At 41.2% G+C, this 16307-nt stretch overlaps 2 protein-coding genes across 2 annotated transcripts in view; one reads left to right on the plus strand and one right to left on the minus strand.

Moving 5' to 3' along the window:
- Positions 1–16307, minus strand: part of SENP6 (SUMO specific peptidase 6) — a 68314-nt gene that overhangs the window by 47080 nt on the left and 4927 nt on the right. The window lies entirely within an intron of this gene.
- Positions 11–14361, plus strand: LOC309529922 (uncharacterized protein). The gene is made up of 5 exons (XM_082218400.1): positions 11–356; positions 3085–3220; positions 4227–4301; positions 6493–6543; positions 14063–14361. The coding sequence occupies exons 1-5, from the start codon at positions 162–164 to the stop codon at positions 14170–14172; spliced, it is 567 nt and encodes a 188-aa protein (XP_082074526.1). The 5' UTR covers positions 11–161; the 3' UTR covers positions 14173–14361.

Consider the following 16307-nt stretch of genomic DNA (forward strand, 5'->3'; position numbering starts at 1 on the left):
ACATGCTCTCTCGCTCAATCTCTATTTATTTATTTATTTTCCGCTCCCTCCTTTCCAGAGGAGGCGGCCAGCCCTTAAAACACACGCACGCAGAAAGAAGGTGTAGTTCGTCATTTGCAAAAGCAAAACGCAACACCTCTATCCCTCCCGCCCCCCCCCCAATGTTTAAAATGGCCGCAGCAGAGCGAGGCTGCTTTGCCCCTGTTGCAGCAGTGTTGCCCCCGTGGCTTTTCTCTTCTTTGCTCGCTCGCTCTCTCCCCCCACATGCAGCTGCAGCGTATGTGGAGAAGGCGACGACATATCAGCAGAGGGAAGTCGAGGGAATAACTTTGAAATTGTTCAGGGTGGGGGATAGGGTGAGTGCCTGGTTGGGCAAGCAAGCTTTCCTCGCTCCTTTCCCTTCGAAGCATTAGGGTAGGGCATTTATTTTTAAGCGTTATATGCACAGGGCATTTCCTTACACACAAACATTTATTTAGAAACATTTCCTTCCCCCCACCTCCAGGCCAACCCCAGTTCAATGGGTTCTGGGCTGAGTAAAGCAGCCTCATCATGAACAGGATAAAATATGGGATGTTTCCAGTGGCATAAGTATAGCAATGCAGTGTGTTTTGTTTATTAAAAAAGAAAGAAAAAAGACTGTTGCAGGTTCAACACCTTGCCCTCAAGATGCCTTCTGGTATAACGGATACAGTACAGAGTATCAAAATGACGTTCTTGAATTTTACTGGATAGAATAGTGTCTTATTCAGCAGTTATTATGTGCTATAGTTGAAAGTGCGGAAACATCTGCCCAATTTTGCAGTGCATAGCTCTAATTACTCCAATTAGTTTATACCAGCATCAAGGCCGCCTGATCTGCTATTCTGTAATACCATGATTCTATGGCCAGGGAGATTATTTCCTCCCTGCTAGCAGAGGAGCACTTAAGTAAAGGGGCCCCTGACCATTCAGTCCAGTAGTGGCCGACTCTGGGGTTGCGGCGCTCATCTCGCTTTATTGGCCAAGGGAGCCGGCGAACAGCTTCCGGGTCATGTGGCCAGCATGACTAAGCCGCTTCTGCCAAACCAGAGCAGCACACGGAAACGCCATTTACCTTCCCACCGGAGCGGTACCTATTTATCTACTTGCACTTTGACGTGCTTTCAAACTGCTAGGTTGGCAGGAGCAGGGACCGAGCAATAGGAGCTCACCCCGTCGCGGGGATTCGAACCGCCAGCCTTCTGATCGCTGTGCAGAAGGGCACTTATGCATCACCAAAAAAGAGGACTGATGCTTGTGTAACTTTGCATATGCTAACTAAATAGCTATAATTTAAATATAGTGAAAATGGAGAGCTGAGTGCCAACTTCAAGGTCTCTGCTCTTCCTTATCCTTAATCCTGACTTAGACTGGACAGCCATTCAAATAAGGCTTGTTTTATATATAAGGTAAAAAAAAGGTAAAGGACCCCTGGACGGTTATGTCTAGTCAAAGGTGACTAAAGTATATGGTCACCCTACTCTTCACCCAAAGTTTTAAAGGCCACATGTGTTTATATGTCTAAAGCATATTCCTGTTTAGTCTATTAAATTACAATCCTAAACCTAGTTACCTGGGAGTAAGCCACACTGAATTCGTGTGCATTTATCAGAAGACATGTCTAGGATTGTACTGTAAGAGGCATGTCTCTCTTCCACAAATACTGAAATATGAAAAAATAAGCCTTTCTATAAATTTGCTTTCTCTTTGGACAGTCATCCCTAGTGCTGCTGAAAGTTTAGGTCTTTGCAAGTTTGTCTTCAAAGGCAGCCCCGCATAGGGCACAGTGCAGTAATAACCCAGGAAGTTAATGAACCAAAGATCAGTATACCAAAGTCTAACCTGGCCAGAAAGGACAGAGCCTCTGCACAAAGATCAGGTGAAGGAAGATCTTCTAGTACCAACGTTCAGTTTTTGGCATCTCCAGGTAGTGTTGTGGGAAAGAAACTTGTCTGAAACCCTGGAGAGCCCCTGCCAGTCAATGTGGACAATACACACCCAGATGGATGGACAAATGCTTCCATTCAAGTCATCTGGTTTTCATTTTGTATATCCCTTCCTTGGAGCACGCTAAAAGTAATAATAATAATAATAATGCTGCAACATAGGCATGCACACATTCACACATATTTATGCACCTCTAAAATGCAGGATGAGTAAATATTTGTTAAAGGATAATGTTACTCCTCCAAGATTTATTCAGTAATTGTATTTTTGGCACCATTCCAGTATCCAGCTGTAAGATTCTTTCCCCATGAGAACTTATCACAGAAATCCAGCTTTCCACTTACCTGTTTACCAAGTATTTATCAAAAGTAACACTGAGTGTGGTTGGGTGCTGCAAATGCTTCTAATGCAGCCATTGATAAAGGATCCATGACAACGAATAAATCTGACAAATTTTGCAGTGCAGTTCTCTAGCCAAGTAGTGTGTACAAGTTGAACATAAAAATGCATGTATTAGTGGCAATAACATACCAAAATGCATTATATTAGGGAAAAGTGCTTTGCAAAAATGTGTGCATTAGGATAAATTTGCAGGGAAATGTTAATGCATTTTCTTGAAGACTTTCAAAAATCACAAACTGATGTGGAAATGTGAGGAACTGGACTTTAGATTAGAAACTGAGAGGAACCAAAACTGACACCCACTTATTTCTAGCACGTACACCTCACCTTGGTGAACCGAGACAAACGGAATGTACTTTGTTCTCTATAAATGGTCTCAGGAATGTGTAAAATCATTGTACTACATTTTTGTCTTGATTAAATGCCAAATTGCAATAGCAACTACTTTGAAGCAGTGCTCAAAGTGTGAGAGAGAAAAGAATAGTTAGACCATACTCAGTTATGTCCATCTGAAAAGAAATGGGTGTTATAGCTCCACCCCACCCCACCCCACTGAACAAAATCTGCCCTTTTTCCCTTATGGGGTATCCAAGAGCCCATATAGAGTCCTTAAGTGGGTTCCCTATCGGCAGGAGAAAATAACAGAGGCCAACCAGAGAATATTGAGAAGCAAAGTAACTATTAAGCCTGATCTTTATTAAACTGTTGCAACAGGGTGCTCCCCCCACACGCAGGAGAGAGGAGGAGAACCCAGAACAAAGGTGTGCCAGCCCTTATGTAGACTTTTCAAATTGCCCACCCTCAAACTCCAGACCACCCCCAGAAACATCATACAAACATCGCAGAAGGGGTGAGTCAAAATGGTCTCAGGGCTGTCTTCCTGTACTATTTCAGACATGTGGTTTATGTATTTATGTACGTGTTTGCCTTGTACATTTAGTTTACATATTTGAGACCTTAAATTCTTATAACATAGCACTGTCTTGAACAATAAATGTTTAGGGACTCTGTTTTTTGTGCAGGTGGGAGATGGTCAGTTGTTAGCCTGTGGGTTGGATCTGGCCTTGAAGGCAATGTTTACCTTACCCACAGTGGCCGTACCAACTTTTAGTCAATGTGTAGTAAAAAAGAGGTTTACTACTATTTCCCTCCCAAGGAAAGTTGGTTTTCCAAGTTGTAAGGAGCAGAACGTGTGACGTTATGCTTGAACACCTGATAGTGAAACACTTTCTGCAATAGCTTTAGTAGGGGGCCACTTTGTCTGGCATAATACACTTCTGACATGCATGCAGACCATTTGGAGAACAGAGTGGTCCTCGGGGGCATGAAAGTTGTCCATACCTGATACAGAAGGCAACGCTGCTGTTGGAGACTAAGGATGCTTAGCCTAAACTCTACACAGAGGTGCCTCCTGACCCATGAAGAGTCAGAATATGTGTTCAAGCTGTACTTCCAAGTACAGCATCTTCAACCTGCTGCGTTTCTAACTGAAATAAGCTTCTTTGTTTGGAACACAGCTGACGGGCAAATTGCGCCCCAGAGGATGACAACATTGTGCCTGCTGTGGTATCAGTGGCAGAGTCTCATCACTGCCCATCCCTGCTCATTTCCACCAAGGGTTTATTGGCAACATATAAATGCCTCCCTGAAATCCAAGAACAGGGTATGTTGCGGGGTTGGGGGTTGGGAGAGAATCTGTTAAAAAAACACCAACCAGGCAAATTATACTACCTCTGAGATAATCAAGTGGGCTGTTGTCATTTATCATGATGCTCTCATCCAGTGATGCTGCTGCCTCTTCTCAGAATACGGTAATTACCTTACAATGTGAGTAATCCTCTTTTTTATGTGTGAAGGGCCAGTTATCAAAGTAGCCATGAAAGATATTTGGGGGAAGGCAAAAGAGCTGGAAATTTGTTCATCCTTTAGAGGTAACCCATTTATGCATTGATTCGTTAAATTCTGGTGGTTGTTTTTAACCATTTTGCATGGTTTTAAACTTGATTGTAAGTCTCTTGGAGACCCCCTGCCCTTTGCTAGGTGACAAAGAAATAAAATTAATAAATTTTGTGTGTGTGTGTGTGTGTGTGTGTGTGTGTGTGTGTGAGAGAGAGAGAGAGAGAGAGAGAGATTGGCATTCAGCCTGACATATCCAGGCAGGGTTGGGAATGTCCTTTAATCTGAAACCCTGGAGAGCTGCTACCAGCCAGTGTAGACAGTATTTAACTAGAGGGACCTATGGTTTGACTTGGCATAAGGCAAGTCTAATGTTCCTAATATGCTTTCCTTTTTTATTTTAATGGACAGGGTAGGTTTCAGCATGCATGGCCAATATTCAGGGATTGTTTACAGACTGTAATAAACATCACTGAGCTTGTGTAACTTTTTAAAGCATCATTTTTCTGTGCCCACGAGCTGGCTGAATGTAGCTTCCCCATTTAAGAGGAGATGATTGATCTGAGAAAACCTATATCCCCACCTTTCCAGTGTAAAAAATAAATGATGGTTTCCGACAAAATAAAATTTTCAAAATAATTTATAACTGTCATTTTGCTCTGCTTATTTATCGGTTCTGGACTCATGAGGAATACAGTAATGAATGAAATAATAGTAGAGTAGCTAGCTTAATTGAACAAAGGATATCTAGGGGTGCTATTGAGCATTTTTCAGCTCCAAGATGAACAGAGTGGCAAGCTAGCTAGAAATAGAAATGATATTTTTTTGCTGTATTTTTTTCATGCTTTAATTCTTTTGCTCTCTTTTTGACAAACATGGACAAATAAACTGCAGTGTTTTTGTCCATGGTCACTAAACGGATTGTGCTCATTTATTTATTTAGGCTGTTGGTTATAATTCCTCCAGAATGTCTGAATCAAGAACAGATGGTGGGTAAATGTTGGTGCAGACCAAAGGTGCCCAGCTCAGTCTCCCTACCTGTTGAACTTTATTAATTGAGCACAAACCTCTGTTTTGATAAGCCAGTAAGGTTTAGTGGTCAGAGCAATTAGACTAGCATCTGTAAGATCAGGATTCAAATCCTGAATCAGCCATGAAGCTCACTGGGTCACATTGGACCAGTCAGTGTCTTGCACCAGTCACAGTCTAACTACCTCCCAGGGTTGTTTTGAGGAGAAACTGGTTATGGGAAGACTTTGGAGGAATTATGAGATATAAATCCATTTATTTATATAAAAGCTTTTCTAAATGGCTTCATATTTTAATATCTCTAAGTGGCATACAAAAACACAACACAAAAACAGTTTAACAGTACTGTAGAAACAGGAATTCAGTTATAAAAAGGTTGACTTGTAGGCCAGGAAATTATGGGCAAAAAGATATGTCATTACAAGCAGGTAGCTAATGGATGATGCTTCATGTATGGCAGAGGGAAGGGCATTCCAGAACGCAGGGACAATGGTGGAAAATGGCATTTTTAGGTCACCGCCCTATGATAGTTCTTTAGGATGTGGTGCCATGAGTAAAACTACCCGAGATGATCTATGTAAGTGATCTTTTGGGTCTATACAGGCAGAGGCAGATGGTTCCTTAGGTTACATGGTCCTGAGATGTTCATGGATTTTGTACATCAGTAATAAGAATTTGAACAGGGCCGGTAGCTATTTGGCAGCCATTGAAAATGTGATGATAAAAGAATAAACCTTATAAATCATTGGCATTGTATTAGAATCATATGCAGCTAGATGCTTGTTCTCATATTTGTTCTGTTTTCTGCACTGAAAATTCCTTAATACTGTGCGTATCCATCTGTCTTACTGTTTCCAAGGTTTTCATGATAAAAAGCTTAATAAACATATCAAGAATGCTTTAATTATGTGAAACATTTATTCGGTGCACATTTTACGCCTTCTGTTAAGAGCAGTGCTTTATTTGCAGTTTTCAGAATTCAGTATAAGATAAAATTATGCATAGTTTGGATGCAGACAGTACAGCCCACTCTTAAAGAGAATAAAAGAATTCTTTCAGACTCACAGACCAGTTGATAAACATCCGAAATGCTAGTACGTTTGTGTTTACTGCAGTGTGTTAACATATCTTTCAGAATTTGACTATAATTACATTTCAGATGGATTGACTATATAAATTTTATTTCATTTGACTCAGGATTCACTAAGAATGCCCGGACAGTTTTGGAAGTATATCACTATAGCTCTGGTAAGACACTTTGTTTCATTCAGCCATTTCTGAGTAAAGATACTATTCAGTATGACAATATTATCTTTGAGATTTAAGCTTTACGCCATTGCTATAAAGTAACAGTATTTAATGCCTTGGGTTTTATGTAATGGCATTGATAGTTCATTTGCACATAGTTATGTGTTACAACATTTTTATACTTTGCTTTCATTGCAGTACTAGTGTTGAATAAACTTCCGATTCTAAAAATGCATATTGCTTCCTATGTTTCAGAAAGCGCTTTAGCAAAGTATAGCAAAATAAGAGTTAAATTGTTTAGTTGCTGGAGTAAACAAATCTTTGTGTTGTCACATTTCTTACAACATGAAGAAAGAGCCATGGATATGAAAGAGGAAGTTTGTGTAAGGGCTGAAGTTACTTCTGACAATAACTGTTCCTTTTTAAAAACAAACTAACAAAAAACCCAATATGTGCAAACTGAGTATTCACTTTAAATTCTAAGATAGGGCTGCCAAATTTCAAAAAGTAAAAATCCAGACACAAAAGTTTGGCCAAAGTTGTTGAGTTGCTTGGGGGGGGGCAAAGTTCTGGAGCGAAATCTCAAAAAAAGAAGAAGTTTTTGAGCTATATTTAAATGAAAATCACCAAACTCTACACTACCAACATGGACCACCATATGTCCAGATTTTCTTGAACATTCCGGCAATTTCCGTCTGGACACTGTTTACAAGGGCTGCATACCACCTATGTCCAGGAAATTCTGGGCCTATGGCAACCCTATCCTAAGATCTAATTTCTGTGCTCTAAGGATTGTTCCACATGCTATCAAATTACAGGAATGCAATTTCTGGTATTGATGTGGGTGGCAAGAGACAGAACTCACTAGAGATAATTGGCCAAAGATGCACAGCAAGGGTCAAGGACCTGTGTATTCTTGGATAATTTTGTGCTTTGAAAAGGACACTTAAAAGCATTTGTTGCGACTTAGCTTTTATATGCATCATAACAGAAAGAGGGTGAGTATGGAGAATAGCCACACATTGTCTGCAGCACAACAGGATGGGGAGGCCACAATGAGATCTCATGTCTTGTTCCCATGCCCTCTTCCTGGCTAATCCACTGTGGCACAGTAACTTTGTATAAAATTACTGGGCTGCACCTGGTGATGCTGGCTGCTGATGGTAAACCTGTGCTGTGTCACTGCAACATGCTCACTGGGAACAATATCCCCCTGAGCAGCGTTACTTGTGTCCTGTTCTGAACACCTGCTTGGTAATGAAAACAAGGGGCAAGCCATCATCCCAAACAACATCCTTACCACTTGAGTGGTTCAAGCTTCAGTCCAACTTTGATAGCTTGATCACCACAAGCTGTAATAATGGAGAATCAAGACATCAGGTTGGAAAGGGGGGGGGTAGCTTTGATGTGCAGGACATAAATCTTATTTGTTCATTTTATAAAGAATTTAAATTGCAGGTGCTATTGGTGCTAGAGATGGGAAGCACATTTTTTTAAAAAATGCTTTAAATAGCTGGAAGATAACTGGACTGAGAAGTATACAGCTTATTTTGCCTTTTTAAAAAAATAACCTTAGAGCTTCTTTAAGAAATGAGGAATCAGGGTTTTTCTCTCTCTGGTTAGTGATAATTATGCAGAAAACCTGTATAAGCAGTTTAACTAGAGCCTAAGATATTTTTAAAAATGCATATACTTGGATTGTGGGTGGTGACATGATGCCATCATACAACTTCCAGCCCTGGAAATTCTTATGTGTGTTTCCAGCCTATTAGGCTTTCTGAAATCTGTTATTTGGCCCACATGCAGCTCCAAAGCTGTGTTGCTGTATTTATTTCTATGAAACCTATGCTCAAGATTCCATTTCGGGTCTGTCAGATGATATTATACTTGTTCTAATCCAGGCTTCCTCAAACTCGGCCCTCCAGAAGTTTTTGGCCTACAACTCCCCATGATCCCTAGCTAGCAGGACCAGTGCTCAGGGATGATGGAAATTGTAGTCTCAAAACATCTGGAGGGCCAAGTTTCAGGAAGCCTGTTCTAATCCCAAACAGTCCCCGGTGAGGCGCTTTCTAACATTCCTGGGTCCATGCAACATATATGAACATGTTCATGGCTGGCATCAAAGGTTGGCATGGCTGAGCATGTGCCAGGGGGCTCACATCCCAACATGGGGGTCACTGACAAGAACGCCACCAGACCTGTTCCTTCTCTGTTGCCACCAGCTTGTTTAACCATCTCTCTTTCTCTCTGGTCCAAACATTGGTGAGGGGTGAGAAGGTGGGAAGGAGATGCTGTTGTCTGCGTGCTCATTGGCTGTCTGCCTGGCAAGCCAAGAAGCAGGTGATAGCAGTGATGAGGAAGAAGAGAAGCAGCTGGTTATAATAGCGGTGAGGAAGCAGTGGCGTAGCGTGGGGGTGCAGGAGGGGCTGGCCGCACCGGGCGCAACATCTGGGGGTTAGGGTTAGGGGGCGCAAATCCACGGGTTAGGGGGCGCAAATTATTTGCCTTGCCCCGGGTGCTGACAACCCACGCTATGCCACTGTGAGGAAGTAGACTCAATGAGGGAGAGCAGCTAATGAAAGGTGTCCTGCCCAAAGGCATTCAAAACAAGGAATGTGCCACACCACACCAATAAAACTTCCATGTAGAACAAACTGGTGTTATTATTTCCATCAATATCATAATGCCACCACATTTGGAATACTGTGTACAGTTCTGGTTGCTATATGCTAATATAGATTGTGGCTCAAAAAAACTTTTAAAACAACTTTGGCTGCCTTTGCCATATCCTAGATGTAGAAAAGATTCAGAAAAGGGCAACCAAAAGGTTACAACATTTGGGACTTTTCAGTTTAGAGAAAAAGTGAGTGGTGACACGATAGAAGTTTACAAAATTATTGAGAAAGTGGATAGAGAACAGTTCTTCTCCCTCTTGCATTACACTAGAACCCATGGGCATCCAGTGAACTGAATGCTGCAAGATTCAGGGCAGATAAAAGAAAGCCCCCCTTCATGCAGCACATAGTTAAACCATGGAACTCGCTCCCACAGGGTTGACTGCCAACCTAGAGGGCTTTTAAAGAGAGGACGCAGGTAGCGCTGTGGGTTAAACTACTGAGCCTAGGACTTGCCGATCAGAAGGTTGGCAGTTCGAATCCCTATGATGGGGTGAGCTCCCGTTGCTCGGTCCCTGCTCCTGCCAACCTAGCAGTTCGAAAGCACGTCAAAGTGCAAGTAGATAAATAGGTACCGCTCCGGCGGGAAGGTAAACGGTGTTTCCGTGTGCTGCTCTGGTTTGCCAGAAGCGGCTTAGTCATGCTGGCCACATGACCTGGAAGCTGTACACCGGCTCCCTCGGCCAATAAAGCGAGATGAGCGCTGCAACCCCAGAGTTGGTCACGACTGGACATAATGGTCAGGGGTCCCTTTACCTTTACCTAGAGAGGGCTATCGATGGCTCCTAGGCATGATGGCTATGCTCTGCCTCCACAGCTGGAGGCAGCTATGCTGGAAACCACAGGACAGGAGAGTGCTGTTGTGCTTGAATTCTGCTTGCAGCTTTCCCATAGACATCTGGTTGGCCACTGTGAGAACAGGATGATGGACTTGATGGGCCACTGGCCTGATCTGGCCTACTCTTGCTATGTTCTTGTGTTCTTAGTGCTGCAGCCTGCTTCAGAAGTCACGTGGCCTTAGCCTCAGAATAAGATTCTATTTTGAACTGGGAAGCAAAACCTGCAACATATTCATAAATATATGTATTGTATGTAGCCTACCAGGTACTTGTCAACCTCTTATTTTGGTGGGGTTGGGGAGCAGGCCCCAGCAAGCAGCAAAACCTGGGTGTTTATCAAACTCTGATGATGCATCAGCATAGCTTAACCTAAACCCACCTCACAGGATTATTGTGAGGATGAAATGAGGATGAGGAGAACAATGTCCACAACTTTGAGCTCCTTAAAGGAAAGGTGTGGTGTAAATGTAATAAATAACACAACCATTTATGGCTAGTGGACTATGTTCAATTTATAGATTACAAGGTGTACAGCTGCATAGAAGGTTCCCTTCTATGAACTGGTGTTTTGTCCACACACATAGATATAATGTATCCATAATTGTGAATACTAACAAAAATTAAAGTGTATGCAAAAATTTAACGAAGAACATTTGACTACGAATTCTCCCCCCCCCAACAAAATATATACAAATTTCAGCAGTTTGGGTCCTATTTTAAAGTGGGAAATTCTAATAGCACAGTAAACAACTTAAAATGTTAGTTTAATAATAGTTTGGTATAAGGAATGACAAATCATTGTCGCTTAATGTAATCTTTCTTATGCTTAAATCTCGTGCATGGTTATCTGGTGGTAAGCACAACCAAAGACAGCACGACTCGTTTCCAAGTCACCCTCTATAAGATTGCACATTAAATGAACACATTTCAACAGAGCACCACGAGGTGGCATTGTTTTGTAAGCTTTGGACGCTGGTAAAGGAAAGTCTTAACAAGAATTTTGATATCCCCAAACGTATAGTTGTACTGCAGCCGATCCATATGGAGTGAGCACAATTAATGGAAATTAATGGGATTAGAAGAAGAAATCAATGGGATTTGCAGCCCAGTCCTAATCATGTTTACTGAGAAGTCCCACTGGATGCAGCTAATAATACCTAAGATTGCAGCAGCAGCAGTGGAGATGGAAACAAAAGGAAGCAATTCAATTAGCAGTAGTAATTAGAATTCACTAAAATTTAATGGGGAGGGGGTAGTGTCTTCTTAACCTCAATTTGACAAGTGGACATAATTTCCTCTTCACTCAAGTGGCAGACCCACAAAACAGTTACTTTGGACACAAAACAAATGTTGCACATTGCTATTTCCAAATGACAGAGAAGTCTTAGTAAAAAGAAGGCTATAAAGTCCATGCCAGGGGTAGCCAACATGGTACCTTTCAGATGTTGCTGGACTCCAGTTCCCACCAGCCCCAGTCAATATGGCCAACAGCCACGGATGATGAGAGTTGTAGTCCAACAACATCTTGGAAGCAACTTGCTGGGTACCCCTGGTCTATGAGATAGATCATGACCTGGGGGAATGAACACAAATCCTCCTGATGCGCAGTTGCTAATTTTAGCTTTTCAAAATACAACATGTGAGGTAATGGTATGAAATCTGGCATAAACAGGACTAGGTGGTGACTCAATAAACATTCCAAAGATAACCAGGGCTGTTTTATGGCTTTCTAGCATTCTGCACTGCGGTGCTGCTCCTTATTTACATTGGCTTTGATTGATGCAAGAGAGACAGCAGAGTTAATTTATGTCAGCTGACCCAAGTTTAAGATCAAGCCACGGGACTTAATTTGAAAAGTTGGGGAAGGAATGCAATTTGCAAGTGACATCATATGTAATCTTTGAAATACTAGTTTCTACTTTAGGTTATTTTTGCAACCCACTGATCATGTATTATTTGGTATAGGGGAGCACAGCCAATTTTTAAACTGGGGATTAGTTATCTGACTGGAATTTATAAAAGTATCTGGCATTCCTCCATGATCTCCCACAGATTGTTTTCCCCATGGAGGCATGATTTTCCTCCAGACGACTCTGGGGACAGCGCAAAAGACAGTTACTGTCAGTTAGCTCTCGCATGTTATATATTTCCCACATGTAAAAATACTGGCAGTAATTTGGTTGGCCTTAATGAAAGAACAAAAATACTCTGATGGGAGTTTAACACTCATGGAACATGCTATATTGTAAACTGTCCCGTGATCCTTGTGATAATAATAATAATAATAATAATAATAATAATAATAATAATAATAATAATAATAGGAGTCTGACTCCCTACCAGGCTTTGGCTGGGCTCCAAGGCAGGCCACAAGTGCGGGTCCAGTTCTAAGCAAACAAATGAGAGTTGAAAAGAGTCATGTAACATGGCTGAGGACTATGGCTGAAGTCTAGGTGGGGTCAGATTCTGAAGCAAGCAGTCTAGGCGGGCAAGGCAGTGAGAGCAGTGGCTCAGACAGAGGAACTAAGCCTGCAGCTGCAGTTATATGGAGTCAGCCAGGAGCAGTAGTTATGAAAAGGCAACTATTGGTTCCTAACAGGGGCACCATATTCCAAAGTACATTGAGGGAGCCCGATTCAACGTCACACAACATCCAGACATCACTCTGCTTCCGACTCTGCATTCAGCCTCAACAATTGGGGGGGCATAAAAAAAGATTGAGGGGGCCCAAAGAGCCTTTGTCCCCTGGAGCAAGTGCCCATGGTTCCTAAAAAACAACCCATATAGCCACACATCATATAGATAGGGTATCACAGCACCATATTTTTCTGCTACTCTCAGAAAGTACCCATTATCCCACACATACCAATACTCTGTAATCCTCTCCAAACCTTGAACATTTCAAACACAGTTTACAAAAGTTTGATCCTTGTCAGAGAAATATTACTGATTTTTAGTATCATCAATGGTAAATTATGACGCACTGCATCTTTCAGTATGTAAAGAAAATTCGCTTTGCAGGAGTGACTTATAGGAAAGACTGACTTAGGAACAAAAATGTGTTCTCACTAGACTACAGAAATTAGATAACTTGGCAAGAGAATTTTGGATGGTCTCAGGAGTAGACTACTTTACACTGGTGCTTGGCAATGAATTCAACAAGGGTTGAAATAGGATTGAAGCTTCAACATCTCATCTCTCTGTGGTATGTGTCAGCTGGTTAGGAAAGCCAAAGGAACTGAAGGTGAAAATACAACTGTTTCGGTCACATAGTAAACAAGTAACAAAAATTAGGAAGCTTGGAGTCCACACTTAAAAGTGATGTGTTAAAAAATTCTAGCTGTAAAAACCACAAAGGTTGCGAGTACTGTGCTAGTGGAAGTGAAACTGAACTGTTCCTCCTATGGAGAGGATCACATTGCCAGCCCAGCTGGAGAAGTTAATCCATGTTCGAACCCTTTCCTTGAGCTTTTGGGCATGTTTGCAACATTCCCGATCTCATAAATACATTTGCCCTCTCCTTGGCTCTTCTCAGCTCCATATCTGTGACCTCCTATCTTCCCTCAGGGGTGGATAAATATAGCCGACATCCACACAATACATTTAAAGCACTCTTATACCACTGTCAACGCCTAAGGCTTCCTTCAATGAATCCTGGGAACTAGTTTGTAAAGGGTGCTGGGAGTGGTTAGGGGAACCTTAACTGGCTATGTGTCTTTGGGGGAAGCCATGACTTTTAAAGTGGTATAATGGTGTTTTTGATGAATGATAAGAATGTGACCTCAGAAACCTATTGGTTATTGGACCCCACTTGGCTTGAGCCTAACACCTTTGTTGCTCTTTGGCATGAATATCTAAATAGTTGCTTTATTGCACTGTGGAGAGTGTATTAACCTATGGTCTGTGTGTGTGGTTTGGGAGCTGCACGGCCAGAGGAAAAAACAATGCTGTCCAAGGTTGTAAAGACTGCAGAAAGAATAATTGGGTGCACTCTTCCCACCTTAGATCAAATCTATGCTGTCAGGTGCCATAAGAAAGCGGCAGAGATAGCACAGGATAGTACGCACCCCGGAAATGATCTCTTTCTGCTTCTGGAAGAAGGTATAGCATTATAAAGGCCAGGACTAGCCGCCTGAGAAACAGTTTCTACACAAATGCAATTCTGGTTCTAAATGCAGCATAAGGGGTCTCTATAGTATAGTGTATTTTAAAATGGGGTTTCAGAGTTTTTAGGGGGGGTTGAATGTTTTATGTAGTTTTTCAATTTCATTGTTCTGCATGGGACAATGACAATAAAGATATCATATATCGTATATTTTTCAGTAACAATAAACTGATGGGAGTATTAAGAATTCTTGAACGATTCTCTCATAGCTCATTTCGTAATCTGAGTCATTAATCTGTCTTTTCTTCATTTTGTTTTATTTTACTCATGGTGCATGGGAAACTGTTATTTATGGTATATTCTCCTGTTTTATTGAGCCTGTACAGTGAGTGGGTTGGTGTGTGTGGTTTTTTGCTTAATTTATTTTGGATCCAAATTCTATGAAGCTCAACACAGAGAACTCCTCAAAGGCCTTCAGGTGTAAAAGAGCTGACTGAACCTCTTTTTTAAATCGTGTCTCATCTAGTGTAATAAGTAAAATGTTCTGCTCATATATGTAAAATAATAAAACTTTTAAATATATCAACTTGCTCTCTTGGGGGCTATTGGTTAAAAGGCAGCAAGCTGATATTGCATTGATGAGAAATATTAGATATGAGCAATAAAAGAAATATATTACTCATAACACTAAGCTATTCCCGAGTGGATTTTATAGATGTGAACATGATTCATCATTTTAGACGAATATCATTCAGAAGCTTCTAAAATAGGATCTAATCCCAGAGGCAACAATAACCTAAACTGCAGGTAAAACCTTTATTACAAGCCAAGCAAAAACATGTCAAACTTTCGAGTTATCTTGATAACACTAGTACTACTCCCAAACTAACATCAATTCAACACACCTTAGTGTGTTCCCATGCTGGTTCTGCCAGATGGAAATGTTTTGACTGCTACCACTTGCAGCAAGCTCCAATCTTCAGGCTGTTTTCTTTCTTTCTTAATATTCTCAAATTGCAAATAGTTATGCCCTCATCTAAACAGATATAGTCTACAAGTTCCAGTGAACTAGGCTGCATACACACTATACATTTAAAGCATTAACTTCCCCTGAAGAATCCTGGGAAATGTTGTTTGTGAAGGGTGCAGGAATTGTAGCTCTGTAAAGGGTAAACTACAGCTTCCAGGATTCTTGGAGGGCGGCTTCTCTAATCCTGAGGTCACATGACCTAGCTGAATGGGATTTGGAATACGGTTGTCTCCCCCTACCTCATCTGACCACACCTCTTATTTGGGACTTACCCCAGCCTTAGTTGAGTCAGGGTGGAAGATATAAGCCCATTAAGTTTGAATCCCCAAATTAAGGATCCAGGTTTGGAGAGGATCCCATATTTGGGGGGTTAATTTTCCTGAAGATACATGCTGCTGAGGGACTTCAGCTGGCATAGCCCTAACCAAGATTGAGTGTTGTAAATTGGAAAGGGGAAATACTGGTCTTAATTTGTACATCAAAACATCTACTTAAGTCACATAACACCCCCCCCCCTCAGTATTTAGATATTTTAAAATCACTTACAGGCATCAAGCAAAAATGAAACCAATGTCAGCTTAGGTAATTATGACTTTTAAAATGATTTTAAAATAATAATTTTAAAAACCACATGTGCAGAATCATATATCAGCCATTGAATAATGGTTGCTTTCCTAAATCTGGACTATTCTACAATCCTTAAAACTATTTGTGATAGCGTAATCTTGCTGAGATCTGTTTCTTAACAGCACCAGAGTATACTGTGAGTAATTTATAGCCACCAATCTCCCTTCACACTTTCCACATAATCTTTTGTTTATTGGGGCACCAGTTTCCTGTGTTGCTACACAGGAAGAACTGCAGGAATTAGAAATTAGCCAATTGTCCATTTCGAATTGTTAATGCAGCTAGCGGAACTGTGCCTGGAACGAAAATCTCAGTGAAAGAGATTTCAACATGCGTTCAATTCTTCCCACTGAAATCAATGGGACTTAAATAATGATCTCGCCTGCATTGTTTCAGACAACATTGCCGGAAATGGAATATACAGTGCTCTACATGATATCATACTTTTTTCCATTACTGTGCTGATAGAAAAGCATTCTATGTTAAAT

This window comes from Podarcis vaucheri, assembly GCF_965113315.1.
Source record: "Podarcis vaucheri genome assembly, chromosome: 3".
In the NCBI taxonomy this organism is placed as follows: domain Eukaryota; kingdom Metazoa; phylum Chordata; class Lepidosauria; order Squamata; family Lacertidae; genus Podarcis; species Podarcis vaucheri.